Source organism: Apium graveolens, chromosome 11 (genome assembly GCF_009905375.1).
Source record: "Apium graveolens cultivar Ventura chromosome 11, ASM990537v1, whole genome shotgun sequence".
In the NCBI taxonomy this organism is placed as follows: Eukaryota; Viridiplantae; Streptophyta; class Magnoliopsida; order Apiales; family Apiaceae; genus Apium; species Apium graveolens.
In genome coordinates, this window is record NC_133657.1 from 98,917,456 (window position 1) to 98,935,420 (window position 17,965).

General features: G+C 38.2%; 1 protein-coding gene across 1 annotated transcript; it reads left to right on the top strand.

Annotated features, from left to right (window-relative positions):
- The first annotated feature begins 1,162 nt into the window (after positions 1-1,162).
- On the top strand, positions 1,163-1,624 carry LOC141695726 (uncharacterized). The gene has a single exon (XM_074499951.1). The coding sequence runs from the start codon at positions 1,163-1,165 to the stop codon at positions 1,622-1,624; it is 462 nt and encodes a 153-aa protein (XP_074356052.1).
- The last annotated feature ends 16,341 nt before the right edge of the window (positions 1,625-17,965 follow it).

Consider the following 17,965-nt stretch of genomic DNA (forward strand, 5'->3'; position numbering starts at 1 on the left):
TTACTTGTGACAGGTGATTTTAAAATTTTGCGAGAATATTTTATTTGAACCCTTAGTGATATAGGGTATATCGAGTTAACCAGCTGTAGGGGTACTACAACCACGTCATTGTGGCACCAGTGTTGTTAGCTCCTGGGAGGAGCTTTTGGCCATTTGGTATTTGTTCAGGATACGTGGGTGCACTTAGATTTTGATTTATGATTTGATGTATGGTGACGTTGTATATGTCGTACATGTTATCCATTCTGTTGCACGCATTAGGTACCCTATGATGTGTGTATTTGTATCTGTTCTGATCTCGGTATAAAATATCCTAACCCCTTGTTCCTTCAGCCTTACTTATTTTTAAATTGTTGTTTTATTGTAAACTACAGATTATTTATTTATGATCTCTTGTTTTATAAATTGTATTCCAAATCCGTATTGGGCGTTCTTCTGATGGCAGGTACTTAGGGGGATCTGGGACTGTGTGATGGAAAGCTACCCCAATTCGTTGATTAGGATTTCGAATTTTATCATTAATTCGACTTAATTATTTATTTATAGATTTCAACATTTATATTATTGGTTTATAATGTTCGGAGATTTAATATTATTTTGGAGATTTCAGATTGTTTCATTATTGTTTAGAAATATATTAGTGCTTTGTTTGCAGGTTTATGAATTATAGGTAATATCTCCTTCTATTTTAAGAAAGGGGTGTTACAGAGATGGCATCAGAGCTTAGGTTCTTTCTTGTAGAAAACCTACTTAGATTGACCTGTGAGTTAGGGTAGACGATAGGATGGGTGTTCTATTTAATTTCGTTTCATTCCGCTATTTATCATTTCATTCTGCTACATTATTTTGAAATCTGCTTGTAACTGCTTCATCATATTTGTTCTCATAATCTTCATTCGTTCGCTATCTTATATTGTAGATGCCTCCTAGACATGATCCTTTTCATATTGACCCCACTTAGCTTACTAAGTTGATAGGGCAAGCAGTGGCAAAGAGTGTATAGCAGGCTTTGGCAAACCAAGGAAATCAGAATGGCGAGGTAAATCAGAATGGAGAAGGAAATCAGAATGGAGAGGGAAATCAGAATGGACAAGGAAATCTGAATGACAATGGGAATCAGAATCCAGACGGCCAGGGCCATCAGTTGGAGCCGTTTGTATGGATGAAAAGGTTTGTGAAGCAAAAACCAGACTCTTTTAGTTCAGAACCGACTTCTATTGATGCTAAAAATTGGATTGTTCATCTCGAGAAGATTTTTGATGCACTGGGTTGTGATGAGATTCAGAAGGTCAGGTTAGCAGTGTATAAGTTGGAGGGGGATGCTCAGAGGTGGTGGAGAGGAGTGAAAGCTACTAGAGGGGTGCAATATGTAGAGGCTTTGGAATGGCAGGGATTCAAGGAAGTATTCTATGAGCAGTACTTCTCTAACGCTGATAGGGAGGCTTATTTGAGGGAGTTTCATTCTATTGTGCAGCACCATAATGAGAGCAATACTGATTATATGGCGAGGTTTATAAGGTTGGATGGATTTGCTGGGACAGTTGCAGGGACTGATGTACAACAGGATGATAAATTTAAATGGGGGTTGAAGTCTTATTTGAGGGGTTCCATAATTTCTTTTTAATTTGATAATATGGCAGAGGTGGCTGATGCAACAAAGGACGTTGAGAAGGAGCACATAAATTTCAGGACTTTCAGGTCTGACAGTGGTAATAAGAGGGCTATAGATGATCACGGTTTTGTACAGGGTAGACAGTGGTATGGAGGTCAGAGTGGTCAACAGGGACACTGGCACGGACATAATTAGAATAGGGGTGGTCAGTCATTTCATGGTCGGAGTCAGTATGTTGGTTAGAATCAGAATCAGCAGTTTCGTCGACAGAAGCAGCCTAGGCAGTGGCAGAATCGTCAACAGGGGGAGAGCCGTTACTCAGTGTGTGGGGGAAACCCCAATATGATTCTGGTGGCTCCTTGTGCTACATGTGGTGGGCATCGTCCGGGTAGAGCTTGTTATAGACAGACCGGGGCTTGTTTCTTGTGTGGTAGCATGTCCCATAGGGCAAAGGATTGTACAGTGTCACGCAATACTGGTGGAGAAGGAGCTGGCGGTGGTAGTGACAATGGGAGTCTGCAGAATCCTACAACCAGAGTGTTTGCATTGACTGCAAATCAGGCAGCGGCTAATTCATATACCGTTTCATGAACACTTCTTGTTGGTAGACGTGATGCTTATGTGTTATTTGATACTGGTTCGACCCAATCTATTGTGTCTTTATCATTTGTTCGTCATCTTAGTGTTGCACCTTCATTATTATATCCTCATATGTCTATTGCTATAACTGATGTATATCGAGAGTGTCTGATAGTTGTGGGAGATAGAAATTATAAGGATAACTTGCTTTCGATGGAGATGCATGATTTTGATATTATCTTGGCCATGGATTGATTGAGTAAAAATCGTGCCACAATTGATTGTCAAGGAAAGAGGGTGATCTTTAGGGATGCAGATAAACCAGAATTGGTATACCAAGGATCTCAGCCGAAAGGGGAGGTTAAATTAATTTCTGCTTTAAAGGCGAGTAAATTATTGTCTAAGGGTTGTGATGGCTACCTTGCTTTCGTGAAGGATACATCGAAGGATGAACCTAGCATCGAGGATTATCCAGTTGTCATGGAGTATGAAGATGTGTTCCCCGATGAGCTACCAGGTTTGCCACCACATGGAGAGGTAGAGTTTACTAATGAACTTGTTCCATGTGCTGAGCCTATTTCTAAGGCGCCTTACCGAATGGCACCACTTGAGTTGCAAGAATTGAAGGAGCAGTTACAGGAGTTGTTGGATAGAGGATTTATCAGGCCAAGTGTGTCTCCGTGGGGAGCTCCTGTATTGTTTGTGAAGAAGAATGATAGTTCCATGAGATTGTGCATTGACTACGGGGAGTTGAATAAGGTGACTATCAAAAACATGTATCCTCTGCCATGCATTGATGACCTGTTTGATCAGTTGTAAAGGGCGAAGTACTTTTCGAAGATAGATTTGAAGTCTAGTTACCATCAGTTACGAGTTAGGGAGGAAGACATTCCGAAGACTGCATTTCACACTCGTTATGGTCATTATGAGTTTCTCGTGATGTCCTTTGGGTTGACGAATGTACCAGCGATATTTATGGATTTGATGAATCGGGACTTCATGATTATCTGGATAAATTCGTGGTGGTTTTCATCGATGATATCTTGATATACTCTAGGAGCAGAGAGGAGCATGAGGAGCATTTATGTACTGTACTTGAAATTTTGAGGGAGAAGAAGATGTTTGCAAAATTTTCCTAGTGTGAATTCTGGTTGAAGAAGGTGGCATTCTTGGGGAATATTGTATCTGGTAGAGGCATTGAGTTGGATCCTTCAAAAGTCGAGGCTATTACTAATTGGCCGAGACCAAGCAATATGACGGAGGTGAGGAGTTTCTTGGGTTTGGCAGGCTACTACATGCATTTTGTTGAAGGCTTTTCATCTATAGCTTTCCCATTGACTCAACTCATGAGGAAGGGCATTAAGTTTGAGTGGAATGATGATCGTGAGAAGAGCTTTCAAGAGTTGAAGAAGAGGTTGGTGTCTGCTCCAATACTTGTGTTGCCATCGGGAAGTGGAGGTTTTCAGGTTTATAATGATGCTTCTAAGAGAGGATTGGGGTGTGTTCTTATGCAGCATGGGAAAGTGATTTCTTACGCCTCTAGGAAACTTAAACCTTATGAGGTGAACTATCCTACCCATGACTTGGAGTTAGCGGATGTAGTATTTGCTTTGAAGATCTGGAGACAAAATCTTTATGGAGAGACTTGTGACATCTATACTGATCACAAGAGTCTCAAATAGAACTTTACTCAGAAGGAGCTTAACATGAGGCAGCGGAGGTGGCTTGAACTTCTTAAGGATTATGATGCTAATATTCAGTACCATCCAGGAAAGGCGTATGTAGTGGCGGACGCTCTTAGTAGGAAGAACTTGGGGAGTGTTGCATCTCTCATTACTCAGCCGCACCTTATATCAGATTTAGAGGGCACGGTGTTGAGTTGTATGTTAGAGGATCAAGTGGTAGCATTGTAAATTTAAAAGTGGAACCGAATCTTGTTTCAAGGGTTAAGGAAGCTCAAAAGAGTGATGCCGGTTTGGAAGCTATTAGCTCCGAAGTGGCAGGTGGAAAGCAAACACAATTTTGTGTTAATTATGAGGGTTTGATATGGTTGGGTGTAAAATTGTGCATGCATGCAGACCCGACGATTCATGAGGAAATTTTAAAGGAGGCTCATAGTTCTTCATTTTCTATTCATCCAGGTTCCACTAAGATGTATGGAGATTTGAAGAAGCACTTTTAGTGGAGTGGAATGAAGGGAGATATAGCAGAATTTGTGGGAAAATGTCTTACATGTCAACAAGTGAAGATAGACCATCAGAGGCCTAGTGGATTGTTGCAGCAGCTAGATATTCCAGTTTGGAAGTGGGAAAACATTACTATGGATTTTGTGACTCATTTGTCGAGGACTTTCAAGAAGAACGATGTCATATGGGTGGTGGTTGATAGACTTACTAAGTACGCACTCAAATCTTACCTATTAGAGAGATTACTCATGTTCATGAGTTGGCTGAGATTTTTCAGCGAGATATTGTCAGACTTCATGGTGTGCCTGTGTCAATAGTTTCCGACAGGGATACGAGATTTACATCGCATTTTTGGAAGGAGTTCCAGCAAGCTTGGGGTACGAGACTTAATTTTAGTATAGCTTATTATCCACAGACCGATGGATAGTCAGAAAGGACGATTCAGACATTGAAGGAGATGTTGAGGGCATGTGCTTTGGAGTGGATAGGTGATTGGGATAAATATTTGTATCAGGTTGAGTTTGTGTATAATAACAGTTGGCACGTGAGTATTGGTATGCCACCATTTGAGGCTTTGTATGGTAGGAGGTTGTTAGGTCACACACACACTGTAGAGGGGGTGAATACAGTGTATAGTACACTTAAATCGAACTTTAAGAACTTAAGTAACAGAAAACAAACTTTATTGAAACAATAAACTCTGTTACAGTATGGAACTGTTACCTCTCAGTGATGAACAAATATCACGAGAGCTGCTAGAATTACAATGAATAATCTTTTCTAATAATGATAACACTTATAGTGTAAACCCTATGTCTGTGTTTATATACTACACAGTTACAAGATAATCGCTAATTGATATGGAATATAATTCTGCTTCCTAAAATATATCAATCAGATATCTTTTCTTCCAAGTATTCCATTCTTCACGGAATTCCTTCTTCATGCATACCTCTTCTTATGTTTATCTCGATCTTCTTTCCTTTAATCAGCTACTGTCCTTATCTGATTGTCCTTCAGCACTTAAGTTCTGATATCTATCTTCTGATGATTATCTCCTGATAATATAAGTACTGATATCCTTAAGTCCTGACTTCCAGTATAAGTACTGATCAACAGTTAAGTACTGATTTATCCTGTTCACATAAGATCTGAAAGCTAAACATAAAACATATTAGCCATGACATTATCAAATATATCTAACAATCTCCCCCAACTTGTAAATTAACAAAATATACAAGTTTAACAGATATTTGATGATGTCAAAAACATTAAGTACAAATGCATGAGAAATAGACTAGATAACTACAACTTACAGTCCTTAAAGTTTTTTACCAATTTCAACTTCTGATAACAACTTCAATATGTATAAATATCAGAATTTAAGCAGTTGTAGATCTTCGACTTGGCTTCTTCATTTTCTGATCTCTCTGATGTCAGGAGTTGTTCTGAGATAGTTCTTCAACAAACATTTCTCAGCATATCTTAGTTCATCAATCATTCTCCTTTTAACACCTTTAAGCTCTGCAGTATCTTCACCAGTTTGAAAGATTGCAGCTCTGAGATCATTAATCTTTGTTTTTCTCAACTCCTGATCTAGTCTTATGACATAAGCTTTGTCAGACTCAAGATTGAATTCAAGTCCCTTAATACCAAGATACGTTCTGATCTGTGCAGTATTAGGCTTCATATCAACAATATCACCATTGTGATCTCTGTACTTTGGAACATTTATGCTGTCAGACTTAACAGAATAAAGCCTTTTCTGTCTCTGAATCTATTCTTTTAAGTAGTTTGCAGCAGTCTCTGTTATTCTGTCATCCACTTGAAGTAAGAAAAGTACATGCTCCAATTCTTCAAAATACTTCGAAGGAATGGCATTTTGTCTTATATGATAAACCCTACCATCTGTCATGAAATACAACATGATGTATTCTTTCAAGTAGGTATGGTAAACCATCTGTACAGATTCCAGTTGATTCAATCTCTCAGGAGTTGCTCCAATACCTGGTTCACTCAAGGAAGTTGGATCATTGGTAGTGTTGTGTACTCTTCTTTCATCAGCACTTCCCAATCCAGTTTTATCTCTAGCTTCCTTTCCAGTAACTACTCTTGCTTCAAAACCACTTGCAGTAGTCTTCAAAGATTGAGTCTGTTTTGCTTTAGTGAATCCTGGTAGGAGTGTCTTTGATCTATTTTCTGATATCAAGTTAACTTGAGCTCTGTCAGAGGTTACTTGCTTCTTCTGAATATCAGAACTTACAATTTCTTGACTCTGAACAACTTGAGCCATGTCAGAGGTTGTTTTAAGAACTTTTCTTGAAGTCAGAGCAAGATCATCTTTTCCATCAGTAATTTCTTCTTCCTCAGGAGGTACATAAGCCTTGATAGGTTCACCAACCTTTTCTTTACCCTTGGATCTTGGATCTATCTGTGGTTGTGATCTAGCCAATGTTGCTTCAGTATGTGTCCTTTCTTTGATCACAATGCCTTTAAGTTTTGGAAGTAACTTTTTACCAGAAGCTTCAGATTTAGATGTGACTTTCTCTGATTTAAGTCTGGCTTCTTCTTCCTTTAAACTTTCCAAGTCCATCCCTGGATTTTCTTGAAGAAATAATTGTCTTGACATTTCCTCATCAAGATCTAGAAGTTCATCAGAACTTATCCTTTTACCAGCAGCAGAACTTATTCTTTTCCCAGTATCAGAACTTGTTCTGTGACTAGCTTGTCTTGATATAAACCTTCTACCTTGACTATGACCACTACCCATTCCAGAGTTTCCTTGGTCATCTTTTCCATCATCCTTTCCTTGCAGTGTCTTGTTTGTTTTGCATTTGGACTTAATTACCTTCTCCCCCTTTTTGGCATCAGCAGGTAATAAAAGAGAGATAAGTAGTTCCACTGAGGTCTGGATTTCAGTAAGTTGCGATTGCTGAGAAGCTTGATTTGTCAGAATTTGATCAATATGAGCTTGTTGTTTCTCTTGATTTTTCTCAATATAAGCAATCCTGTCAATGGTAGGTTGAAAGAACTTTTTCTTATCAATTTTCCAAACTTGTTCCTGTTTGATAAAGTTCTCCTGAATCTTGTGTAGCTCTGCATGAGTATTGGAATGAAGACCTTGTAGATGTTTAGTACTCAATGCAGTGACTCTAAGCTGGGTTTTAAAATCATCAGAATTTAACATTTCATCAGCTTTAGTCAAGTGCTCAGCAAGATGTAAAGCATTTGGAACACATGAAACTGAGTTCCATTCCTTAGTCCACTCCTGACCTGCAGGAGTTTCACTCCAAGGCACTGGTGCATCCCTGATAACAAACTCCTTTACCAGTTCAGACTTAGGAAAAGTCGGTGGAGGAGTATGTCCTGAAGGACCTGCTTCATCAGCATCTACAGTTGTAGCAGCTTCACCAGTATCTCCAACATTTGCAGCATCAGAACTTAAAGAATCAGTATCTTCTGATAAGACAATAGTGTGAGTAGCAATGGAGGCTTCAGCATCCTCTAATTGCTGATCTGATATTAAGTTCTGATCAACAGCCATATCCTGATGCTCACCTAAAATCTGATCATCGGCATCTTGATGCAGAGAAGGTGTTGTTGATAACTCTGGAGTTTGAACAGCATCAGTAACAGGTGTTGTGGAAGGATTATTCATTGTTGGAGCTTCTAAGAAAAGTATTTCAGGCACAACCAGGTTCTGAATATCAATTTCAGCACTTGTGCCTGGAGCAACAAGAGACACAGATGGTGAGTTAGCCTTGTCAGATACAGCTTCCTTAGATGGAGTTGATGGAGAAGAAGTGACTGGAGCAAATTCCCTGTCTTGTGAGATCAGAGATTCCTGATCCCCTTCCTTAGCTGCTTCCTCCTCATCATCTGAAACTGGCCTTTGTGCCCTCTGTTTCTTGTACTTCCTTGTTGATTTGGATTCCTTGGGAGTTTCAGGAACTATCATACGTCTAAGCCTCTTGAGAAGCCTAGAACCCCCAATTTCAGAATCCTTCTGAGAAGTTGCTTTCTCAGCTTCATTCACCACAGGTTCTGAAGAAGGAATCTGTTCCTCAGAATCTGATTCATCTCTCAAAGTAATTCTCCTCCTCTTTTGAGGTGTTTGAGGAACAGTCTTTGTTCTCTTTGGCTTAGAGGATGTAGGCTTCACAGTAGGTGCTGAAGAAGAAGGTTGAGCAGTCTGTGAAGTGGAGAGATAGGATTTGAGATAAGTTCTGAGGGTAGGTTGAGTAGAATGAGAGGTAGGTACTGAGGATGATGGATTTTGGGTGGTTGGAGGTGGTTGGACATCAGAGTAAACAGATCTATAAGTATCAGGATCAGCATTTACCAGGATCTGTTTTACAGACTTAGGAATCTGTAATGGTCTAACCACTTTCTTCTTAGTATCAGCATTTACCAGGTCATTAAAGTATCGTTTTGCAACCTTAAAAGGTGGGGTTTGAGTGCTGACTAAATGAGGTTCATCAGTACAGTAAGTGTAAATAAGTTGACAGAATCTAGCAAAATAAACAACATCTCGATCCTCTGTCATCCTATCCCCAATAAAACCAATTATTCCAGTTGCAAAATCAAAATGAGTTTGATGGATAATAGCATACCCTATGTGCTGACTCAGAATTGGGATAGCATCAAAATTTGAACATTTGTTCCCAAAAGCTTTGGTGATGCAATCAAAGAAGAAACTCCATTCTCTTCTGATATTAGCCCGTTTCAACTGTCCAAGTTTCGTCAGACTCTTTTCATATCCCAATTCAGCCATTAACTCCCGAAGGGCTGAGTCCTCTGGAATTGAGAAAGTACAATCTTCTGGAAGATGTAAAGCCCTGCGTACTGTACCAGGAGTGACTACAAAGGATGAATCACCCACTTGGAAGATAATACTGGGAGTTCCACGGTTACCACCATCATCAAAAACTCCAGTCCTCCAGAACCTCAGAACTTGTTGACTTGAAAATAATTCAGGCTGAGTTAAGGCGTACCCAACCTCACTATGTGCAAGAAGATCTTGCACAAAGTGCAATTCAGATGGAGCTTCAGCATGATCAAGAATTGCAGCATAGTTGTTTGGAACAAACTTTGCTCCATCAATGATTAAATCCTTTGGTGCCATGTGAAAAAAATATTGAAATTCAAGTATGCCTGTTAGGTAATTGAGATAATGTCTGTATGAAAAACCAACGTGAGAAAGAAGAGAAGGAGAGTAAAAGTAAGGAGAGAGATAAAGTATAAAGAAAATAAAAGATTAAAGAAATCTTCTCTCTGTTGTACTTATACTCTGAACAAAAATGTTACCGTTGGACACCTGTCAGACATGCAGTAATAACGGACAGTTACTGGGCTCGAGAAAACAGGAATCATTACTTACCCAGTTGCCTAGTTTCAAGGAAAAACCGTTCCATTTATCAAGAGAAACAGTTTTAATTCAAAATTTAAACCGTTAGCACTGATTGAATTATTTTTCACTGCATCATTGAGATTCTGAAAATACATCACATGAAAATGACCAAGATAAATTAGATATATAAGTGCTGAAAATGAATCAGAACTTAATATAAAACAAAAGTTATATGGTCATCAGAATATCAATCAGGATTTATCAACACAAGATAAAATAACTCAGAGACAAAATCTTGAAGTAAAAACAATTTTCATTAATATATCAAGACAATACATTTATGAAATGGAAATTACATTAATACTTATACAAGATTTTCCCTAAGCTCCTAATCCTAACATCAACAGCTTTAGTCCTAGCTAAGAAGCCTGACAAAGCTGAGGATGAAGAAGAACAGGAAGAAGACAAGATTAAGTCATCTTCCTCTTCCTATCTTCGACGAACAAGATGGCGAGTCGTATGATTCGCTCTTGCTGACGGATAGCTTCCCGCCTTTCCTCCTCCAATCGCTCCAGATGGCGATGGTAATCCATATAGAAGAATAGAAGGTGAGTCAGCACCTCCTGTGGGACAGAATCCCAGATCTCCTCAGAAATGGCTGTTACATGCCACTCCTGCTGCCACTCGGCACAACTTAGCTCCATAGTGAAGGTTTGGTTGTTCAAAAACATGTTGTATCGAACCATTGTGTTTTTGACAGAAGAAGGAGGATAAGTGTGTGAGAAGAATGTGATGGAAAGACTGATGTGAAGTGGTTGCTTATATAGGCAAGAGAATGCCAAGAGACGCAAAGATATTTAATGCTGACAGGTAGAATTAATTCTACCTCGTCTCCCTAGACTTTGAAAAAGAATAACAGTCATTGGAAGGAGGAATCATGGTCTAGACCGCACAAGACACAAGAAACAGTGGACTGTTCAAGTACAAATACCATTAATCCTAATCATAGTGACTATTAATCTTCCACTTCAACATATTCTAGTTCGAACTGAGACTGTTACCAAATTTTATTCACAGATAAGCCAAGTAAAGGATTAGACTGAGAAATCAGAACTTAGACCTATACCAGAACTTAACAGTCATCAGAATATAATTTCTTAACTCAAAAAAGGAATCCCATCTTAGTAAATACTCATACAAGTTCTGAGTTATGGACGTCAGAACTTAATCATCAGAACGTGTAACTTAGAACTTATCCTCAGAATTTGTGCAATAATGACACTATAACTGTTTATCTAAAATAACATAGACCACCACAGAAATTTTCATCATTCAGATGGAGTGATTAGTGTGTGCATTAAGCTAAAAACAAACAAAGAGTAAAGTCTGATTCACTTCAGTACATCTTAGAAATAAGGCATAACTAAAATTTTTCTAAAGATCTGTCATTGTCCTGAAACCTACTGATGAATGAGTTCATGCTTGAGTCCATCTCAACTATTTTGTGCTAATTTTATGCATCTTTTGCAATTCTATTTTACAGTGGCTTCTCAGTGTAAGTGAGTCACGACTGTTTATCAGAATTTATGCTATTTTCAGAGTATTTCTCCAGTAATCATAGAGTGTGAAAAGTCATCAAGAAAATATTTTGCTTTTCTAATGCATATTTACTTAATACCAGCAATGCACTTGGGTCGTCCCTTCCACATTTTTACTCTAGATCTCAAAGGAGTACCTGATTTTATTCTTTGATCTTTTTGCTTTTTCTTTTGATAAGAGAGATTCATCAGCACTTAGTACATTCAGCAGTTTTACTAGTATCAGAACAGAACAGATGAGTAACATTATTCTAATTTGTGACTTAGTAATAAGATATACAAAGTAAACTTAACTAAGCTCAATTATCAGAATTTGCTAGTGTCATAAGATTTCCACCGAAATAATTACTTCTTACATGGAAGCATTTGTTTATTGAAGACTACTAGGTCATTTATCTAGCACAGTTATCCTCATAGGATTGAATAGGTACTAGAACAAACATATCACTTATCAGAGTTTAGAAACATATATTAGACAACAGTCAGTACTTAAAGACATTTATCAATTAAGCACAGAATATACAATGAGATTAATTCTGTAAATACTGAGCATAAAGTCTGATAACATAGAACAAGTCTAAGCAGATTTAGAGAAAGAACTTGAAACCATTCCAAGTTCATTTACCAATCTTGTAAAAGTAGCTTCACATAATGGTTTTATGAAGATATCTGCCAATTGTTGATCTGTGGGAACAAAATGCAATTCCACTGTACCTTCATCCACATGTTCCCTGATGAAGTGGTACCTGATGCTGATGTGCTTTGTCATTGAGTGTTGAACTGGATTACCTGTCATAGCAATAGCACTTTGATTATCACAGTAAATAGAGATTTTGAAATATGTTAACCCATAATCCAGTAACTGATTCTTCATCCAAAGAATCTGTGCACAACAGCTTCCTGCAGCAATATACTCTGCTTCTACAGTTGATGTGGAAATTGACTTTTGTTTCTTGCTGTACCAAGAAACCAATCTGCCTCCAAGAAATTGGCAGCTTCCACTTGTGCTTTTCCTGTCAATTTTGCAACCTGCAAAATCTGCATCTGAGTAGCCTATTAGTTTAAAATCTGATTATCTAGAATACCATAATCCCAGAGCAGCTGTTCCTTTAAGATACTTAAAGATTCTTTTTACAGCTGTTAAGTGAGGTTCTCTTGGATCTGCTTGAAATCTTGCACAAAGACAGGTAGCATACATGATATCAGGTCTACTAGCAGTTAGATAGAGTAGAGAGCCAATCATACCTCAGTAGTTAGTAATATCTACTGATTTACCGGTATCCTTATCCAGTTTTGTTGCAGTGGCCATTGGAGTGGATACACTTGAACAATCTTGCATTCCAAATTTCTTTAGCAAGTTTCTGGTGTACTTGGTTTGACAAATAAAAGTGCCTTCCTCATTCTGCTTGACTTGAAGGCCCAGAAAATAGCTAAGTTCCCCCATCATACTCATCTGATATCTTGACTACATTAGTTTGGCAAACTTCTTGCAAAGTTTGTCATTTGTAGATCCAAAAATGATATCATCAACATAAATCTGGACAAGAAGTAAGTCCTTTCCAAGGTTGAGGTAGAACAGTGTTTTGTCTATTGTCCCTCTGTTGAATCCACTTTCCAGAAGAAACTGAGCTAAAGTCTCATACCATGCTCTAGGAGCTTGCTTAAGTCCATAAAGTGCTTTGTCAAGTCTGTAGACATAATCTGGATGTTTGGTATCTACAAAACCTGGAGGTCGTTCAACATATACCTCTTCCTCCAATTCTCCATTGAGAAAAGCACTTTTCACATCCATTTGAAAGACAGTAAACTGTTTGTGAGCAGCATAAGCCAAAAATATCCTTATGGCTTCTAACCTAGCAACTGGTGCAAATGTTTCATCATAATCAATTCCCTCATGTTGAGAATATCCTTTTGCAACCAGCCTTGCCTTATTCCTTGTAATTATGCCATCACTGTCAGTTTTGTTTCTGAATACCCACGTTGTACCAACAACAGATCTATTCTTTGGTCTTGGTACTAGGGTCCAGACTTTGTTTCTTTCAAATTCATTCAACTCTTCCTGTATTGCTTGCACCCAATCAGCATCTTAAAGAGCTTCTTCCACTTTCTTTGGCTCAGTCTGAGAGAGAAAAGAATTGTAAAGACACTCATTTGAAGTACCTGTTCTAGTTCTGACACCTGCATCAGGATTTCCAATTATCAAATCAGGTGTATGTGATTTTGTCCACTTTCTTGCAGATGGAAGGTTTTCTCTAGAACTGGATGCTCCCCCATGATCCATGCTATCTTCATTTTCATTTTCTGATGCTCCCCCTGAAACTATGCTCTCTGAGTTGGATTCTTCAGTATTTAGATTTTCAGCACTATAAGAACTTGGCTTATCAGAACTTGACGAATCAGAACTTGAAGAGCCAGATGCATGTTCGGATGTTTCTTGAGATGTGGTAGGATCTTGAATATGCTCCCCCTGCATAGGTGCATCTTCCTTTAACGTAGTCACCACAGTTTCAATAACATCAGAGTTTAATCCATCAGAGTTTGCAGTATCAGGACTTAGACTGTCAGGATTTTCAGTATCAGAATATGAGTCTTCATTTTCAAATCTCAGCTGATCATGGTCAATGAAATCTTTAAGACCAGTGATCTTCTTGTCATCAAAAGAGACATTGATAGATTCCATGGCCACTTTTGTTCTCAAATTATAGACTCTGAAGGCTTTTGTGGAAAGTGGATATCCAACAAAGATTCCTTCATCAGCTTTTAGATCAAACTTTGATAGTTGTTCAGGATGAGTCTTGAGAACAAAACACTTGCATCCAAATACATGAATATATTTCAGATTTGGCTTCTTTTTCTTCACCATCTCATATGGTGTTTTTCCATGCTTGTTAATGAGTGTTGCATTTTGAGTAAAACAAGCAGTCTGCACAGCTTCAGCCCAGAAATAGGTTGGAAGCTTTGCTTCTTCAAGCATTGTACGTGTAGCTTCAATGAGAGTTCTATTCTTCCTTTCAACAACTCCATTTTGCTTTGGAGTTCCAGGAGCAGAAAATTCCTGCTTTATTCCATGGCTTTTGCAGAACTCTTCCATTATCAAATTCTTGAACTCAGTGCCATTATCACTCCTTAAAATTTTCACAGAATCTTTGACCATTTTATCCAGCTGTTTGACATGATCAATCAAGATAGATGCAGTTTCACTTTTTGTGTGCAAGAAATACACCCATGTGTATCTGGTGAACTCATCCACTATGACCAACGCATACTTCTTCTTTGCAATAGACATGACATTTACTGGACCAAATAGATCAACATGTATAAGATGATAAGGCTCAAGAATTGATGATTCAGTCTTGCTCTTGAATGAAGATTTTCTTTGTTTGGCTTTCTGACATGAATCACAAAGACCATCAGGAGCAAATAATATGTTTGGCAATCCTCTCACAAGATCTTTCTTGACCAGTTCATTTATATTGTTGAAATTTAAATGAGAGAGTTTCTTATGCCAATTCCAGCTTTCTTCAATTGATGCTCTACTTAACAGACAGATTGCAGAGCCATCAGTACTTGTTGAAAGCTTAGCTTCATAAATGTTACCACGTCTGTATCCTTTCAGAACAACTTTGCCTTTAGATTTACTCACAATTTCACAGTGTTCTTCAAAGAAATCAACATGATAACCTCTGTCACAGATTTGACTTATACTCAGTAGGTTGTGTTTAAGTCCTGAGACCAGAGCTACTTGTTTAATTATGACATTTCCAAGATTGATATTGCCATATCCCAATGTTTTTCCAATGTTGCCATCTCCATAAGAAACACTTGGGCCAGCTTTCTCCACAAAGTCTGATAGCAGGGCCTTATTTCCAGTCATATGTCCTGAACATCCACTGTCCAGAACTAGAATATTTTTCCTGTTGCCCTTTGTTTCAGCAGCTTCAGAACTGCTCTTAGCACTTTCTTTATCAGTATTTGCCATCAATGCATAGTTCTCCTCACTTTCAGAGTCTGAGGTGTCTGTCCAGCTTTTCTGCTTTGTGACAAGAGCCTTGCCTCTGTCACCCTTTACCTTCTTGCAGTCAGGAGATATGTGGCCTTTCTCACCACAGTTATAGCATTTAACATTGGTGTAATCTCCTCTGTCAGACTTTCCTCCTCTGCCTTCAGATCTTCTGAAATTCTTCTTATCAGAACTTATGCTTTTCCTGGAAAACTTCTTTCCCTTCTTGAACTTCCTGTATGAAATCTTTGTGATTCCTTTCACCATAAGAGCACATAGCTTCATCATCTCCTCATCAGCATCAGTCTCAGGCAAGTTTTCAGAATCTGAGTCATCATCACTCTCAGAACTTGATGACTCAGTATCAGACTTTATGAAAAGAGCTTTACCCTTGTCTTTCTTTGAGGAAGCTGCTTTGGGGAATTCTTCTTCAGCCTTAAGAGCAACTGTCCTTGACTTTCCTCCTTTCCTCTTGCTTGTTTGTTCCATCTCCAGCTCATGAGTCTGGAGCATTCCATAGATTTCGTCAAGAGTTGTTTCATCAAGATTGTAGTTGTCTCTTATTGTCGTTGCCTTCAAATCCCAGCATTCAGGAAGAGCTAACAGGAACTTAAGGTTTGAATCTTCAAGATCATACTCTTTATCAACCAATGACAAATCATTCAAAAGTTTGACAAATCTATCATATAAATCATTCAATGACTCATTAGTCTTTGAGTCAAAGTGTTCATACTCTTGAGTGAGTATTGTCTTCATGTTCTTCTTAATTGTGTCAGTTCCCTGACACCTTGTTTCCAGAGCATCCCATATCTCCTTAGCAGTCTTGCAGTTGATTACCCTGTTTGACATTACATTATCAATGGCACTATGCAGTAAGTGTCGTACCTTAGCATCCTTAGCAATTGATGCATTGTCCTCAGCAGTATAATCACTCTTCTCCTTTGGTACGGTCTTTGCTGCTTCACCTGCAACTGCGAGTTTGGTTGGTTTGTGAGGACCTTCCTTGATTCTATCCAGGTATTCTGGATCTGTTGCTTCCAGGAACATGGTCATTCTTACCTTCCATATGGGATATTCAGATGGTCTCAGTATGGGGACTCTGATGGTCTCATACCGACTCTGAATTTGTGTCTTTGGTGGTTCCTCAGTTGTTGTAGGCTTAGTTGGAGTTTCTGTGTCCGACATGATTGTGTTTGGATCTTTAACTGTATGTAAGTTAACAGATAGGCTCTGATACCAATTGTTAGGTCACACACACATTGTAGAGGGGGTGAATACAGTGTATAGTACACTTAAATCGAACTTTAAGAACTTAAGTAACAGAAAACAAACTTTATTGAAACAATAAACTCTGTTACAGTATGGAACTGTTACCTCTCAGTGATGAACAAATATCACGAGAGCTGCTAGGGTTACAATGAATAATCTTTTCTAATAATGATAACACTTATAGTGTAAACCCTATGTCTGTGTTTATATACTACACAATTACAAGATAATCGCTAATTGATATGGAATATAATTCTGCTTCCTAAAATATATCAATCAGATATCTTTTCTTCCAAGTATTCCATTCTTCACGGAATTCCTTCTTCATGCATACCTCTTCTTATGTTTATCTCGATCTTCTTTCCTTTAATCAGCTACTGTCCTTATCTGATTGTCCTTCAGCACTTAAGTTCTGATATCTATCTTCTGATGATTATCTCCTGATAATATAAGTACTGATATCATTAAGTCCTGACTTCCAGTATAAGTACTGATCAACAGTTAAGTACTGATTTATCCTGTTCATGTAAGATCTGAAAGCTAAACATAAAACATATTAGCCATGACATTATCAAATATATCTAACAGAGGTGTAGGACACCATCTTATTGGGATGAGGTTGGTGAGACAGTCATTGAAGGGCCGGAGTTGGTTAGAATCACTAATGAGAAGGTAGAGAAAGTTAAAGAAAGTTTGAAGAAAGCTTGATCTCGTCAAAAGAGCTATGCGGACCAACACAGGAAGTTTGGTGGATTTGAACCAGGTGATCATGTGTTCTTGAAGGTGTCGCCTTGTAAGGGAGTGAAGCATTTTGGTATGAAGGGAAAACTTAGTCCGAGGTATGTTGGACCTTTTGATATTATGGAGAAAGTGGGGGAAGTGTCTTATAGAGTTGCATTGCCACCACAACTATCTCATGTGCATAATGTGTTTCATGTGTCTGTTTTGAGGGGCTATAAATATCACCCATTACACGTATTCAGTATCAATTGCATAAAATTAGAGAGGATCTTTCTTGTGAGGAAGAAGCTGAGGCTATCTTAGCTCGAGAGGAGCGAGTTTTGAAGAAGAACACCATTCCGTTTGTGAAAGTTTTGTGAAAAAATCATTCAGAGAGAGAGGCTACTTGGGAATTAGAAGAATATATTCGAAAGAAATATCCGCATTTATTCGATTCAGGTACGAGTATTTAGTTTTGTTTGATTCAGGGACGAAATCCTTTTTAAGGGGGTATATATGTAATATATGTGAATTTTGAATATTTTATATAATAATAATAATAATAAGGTAAAGATTTTTATTTAAATCATCCACTATTCAAAAAAGAATTAGAAAAGTAAAATTGGGGCTAGAATTCTATTCGTAATTGAT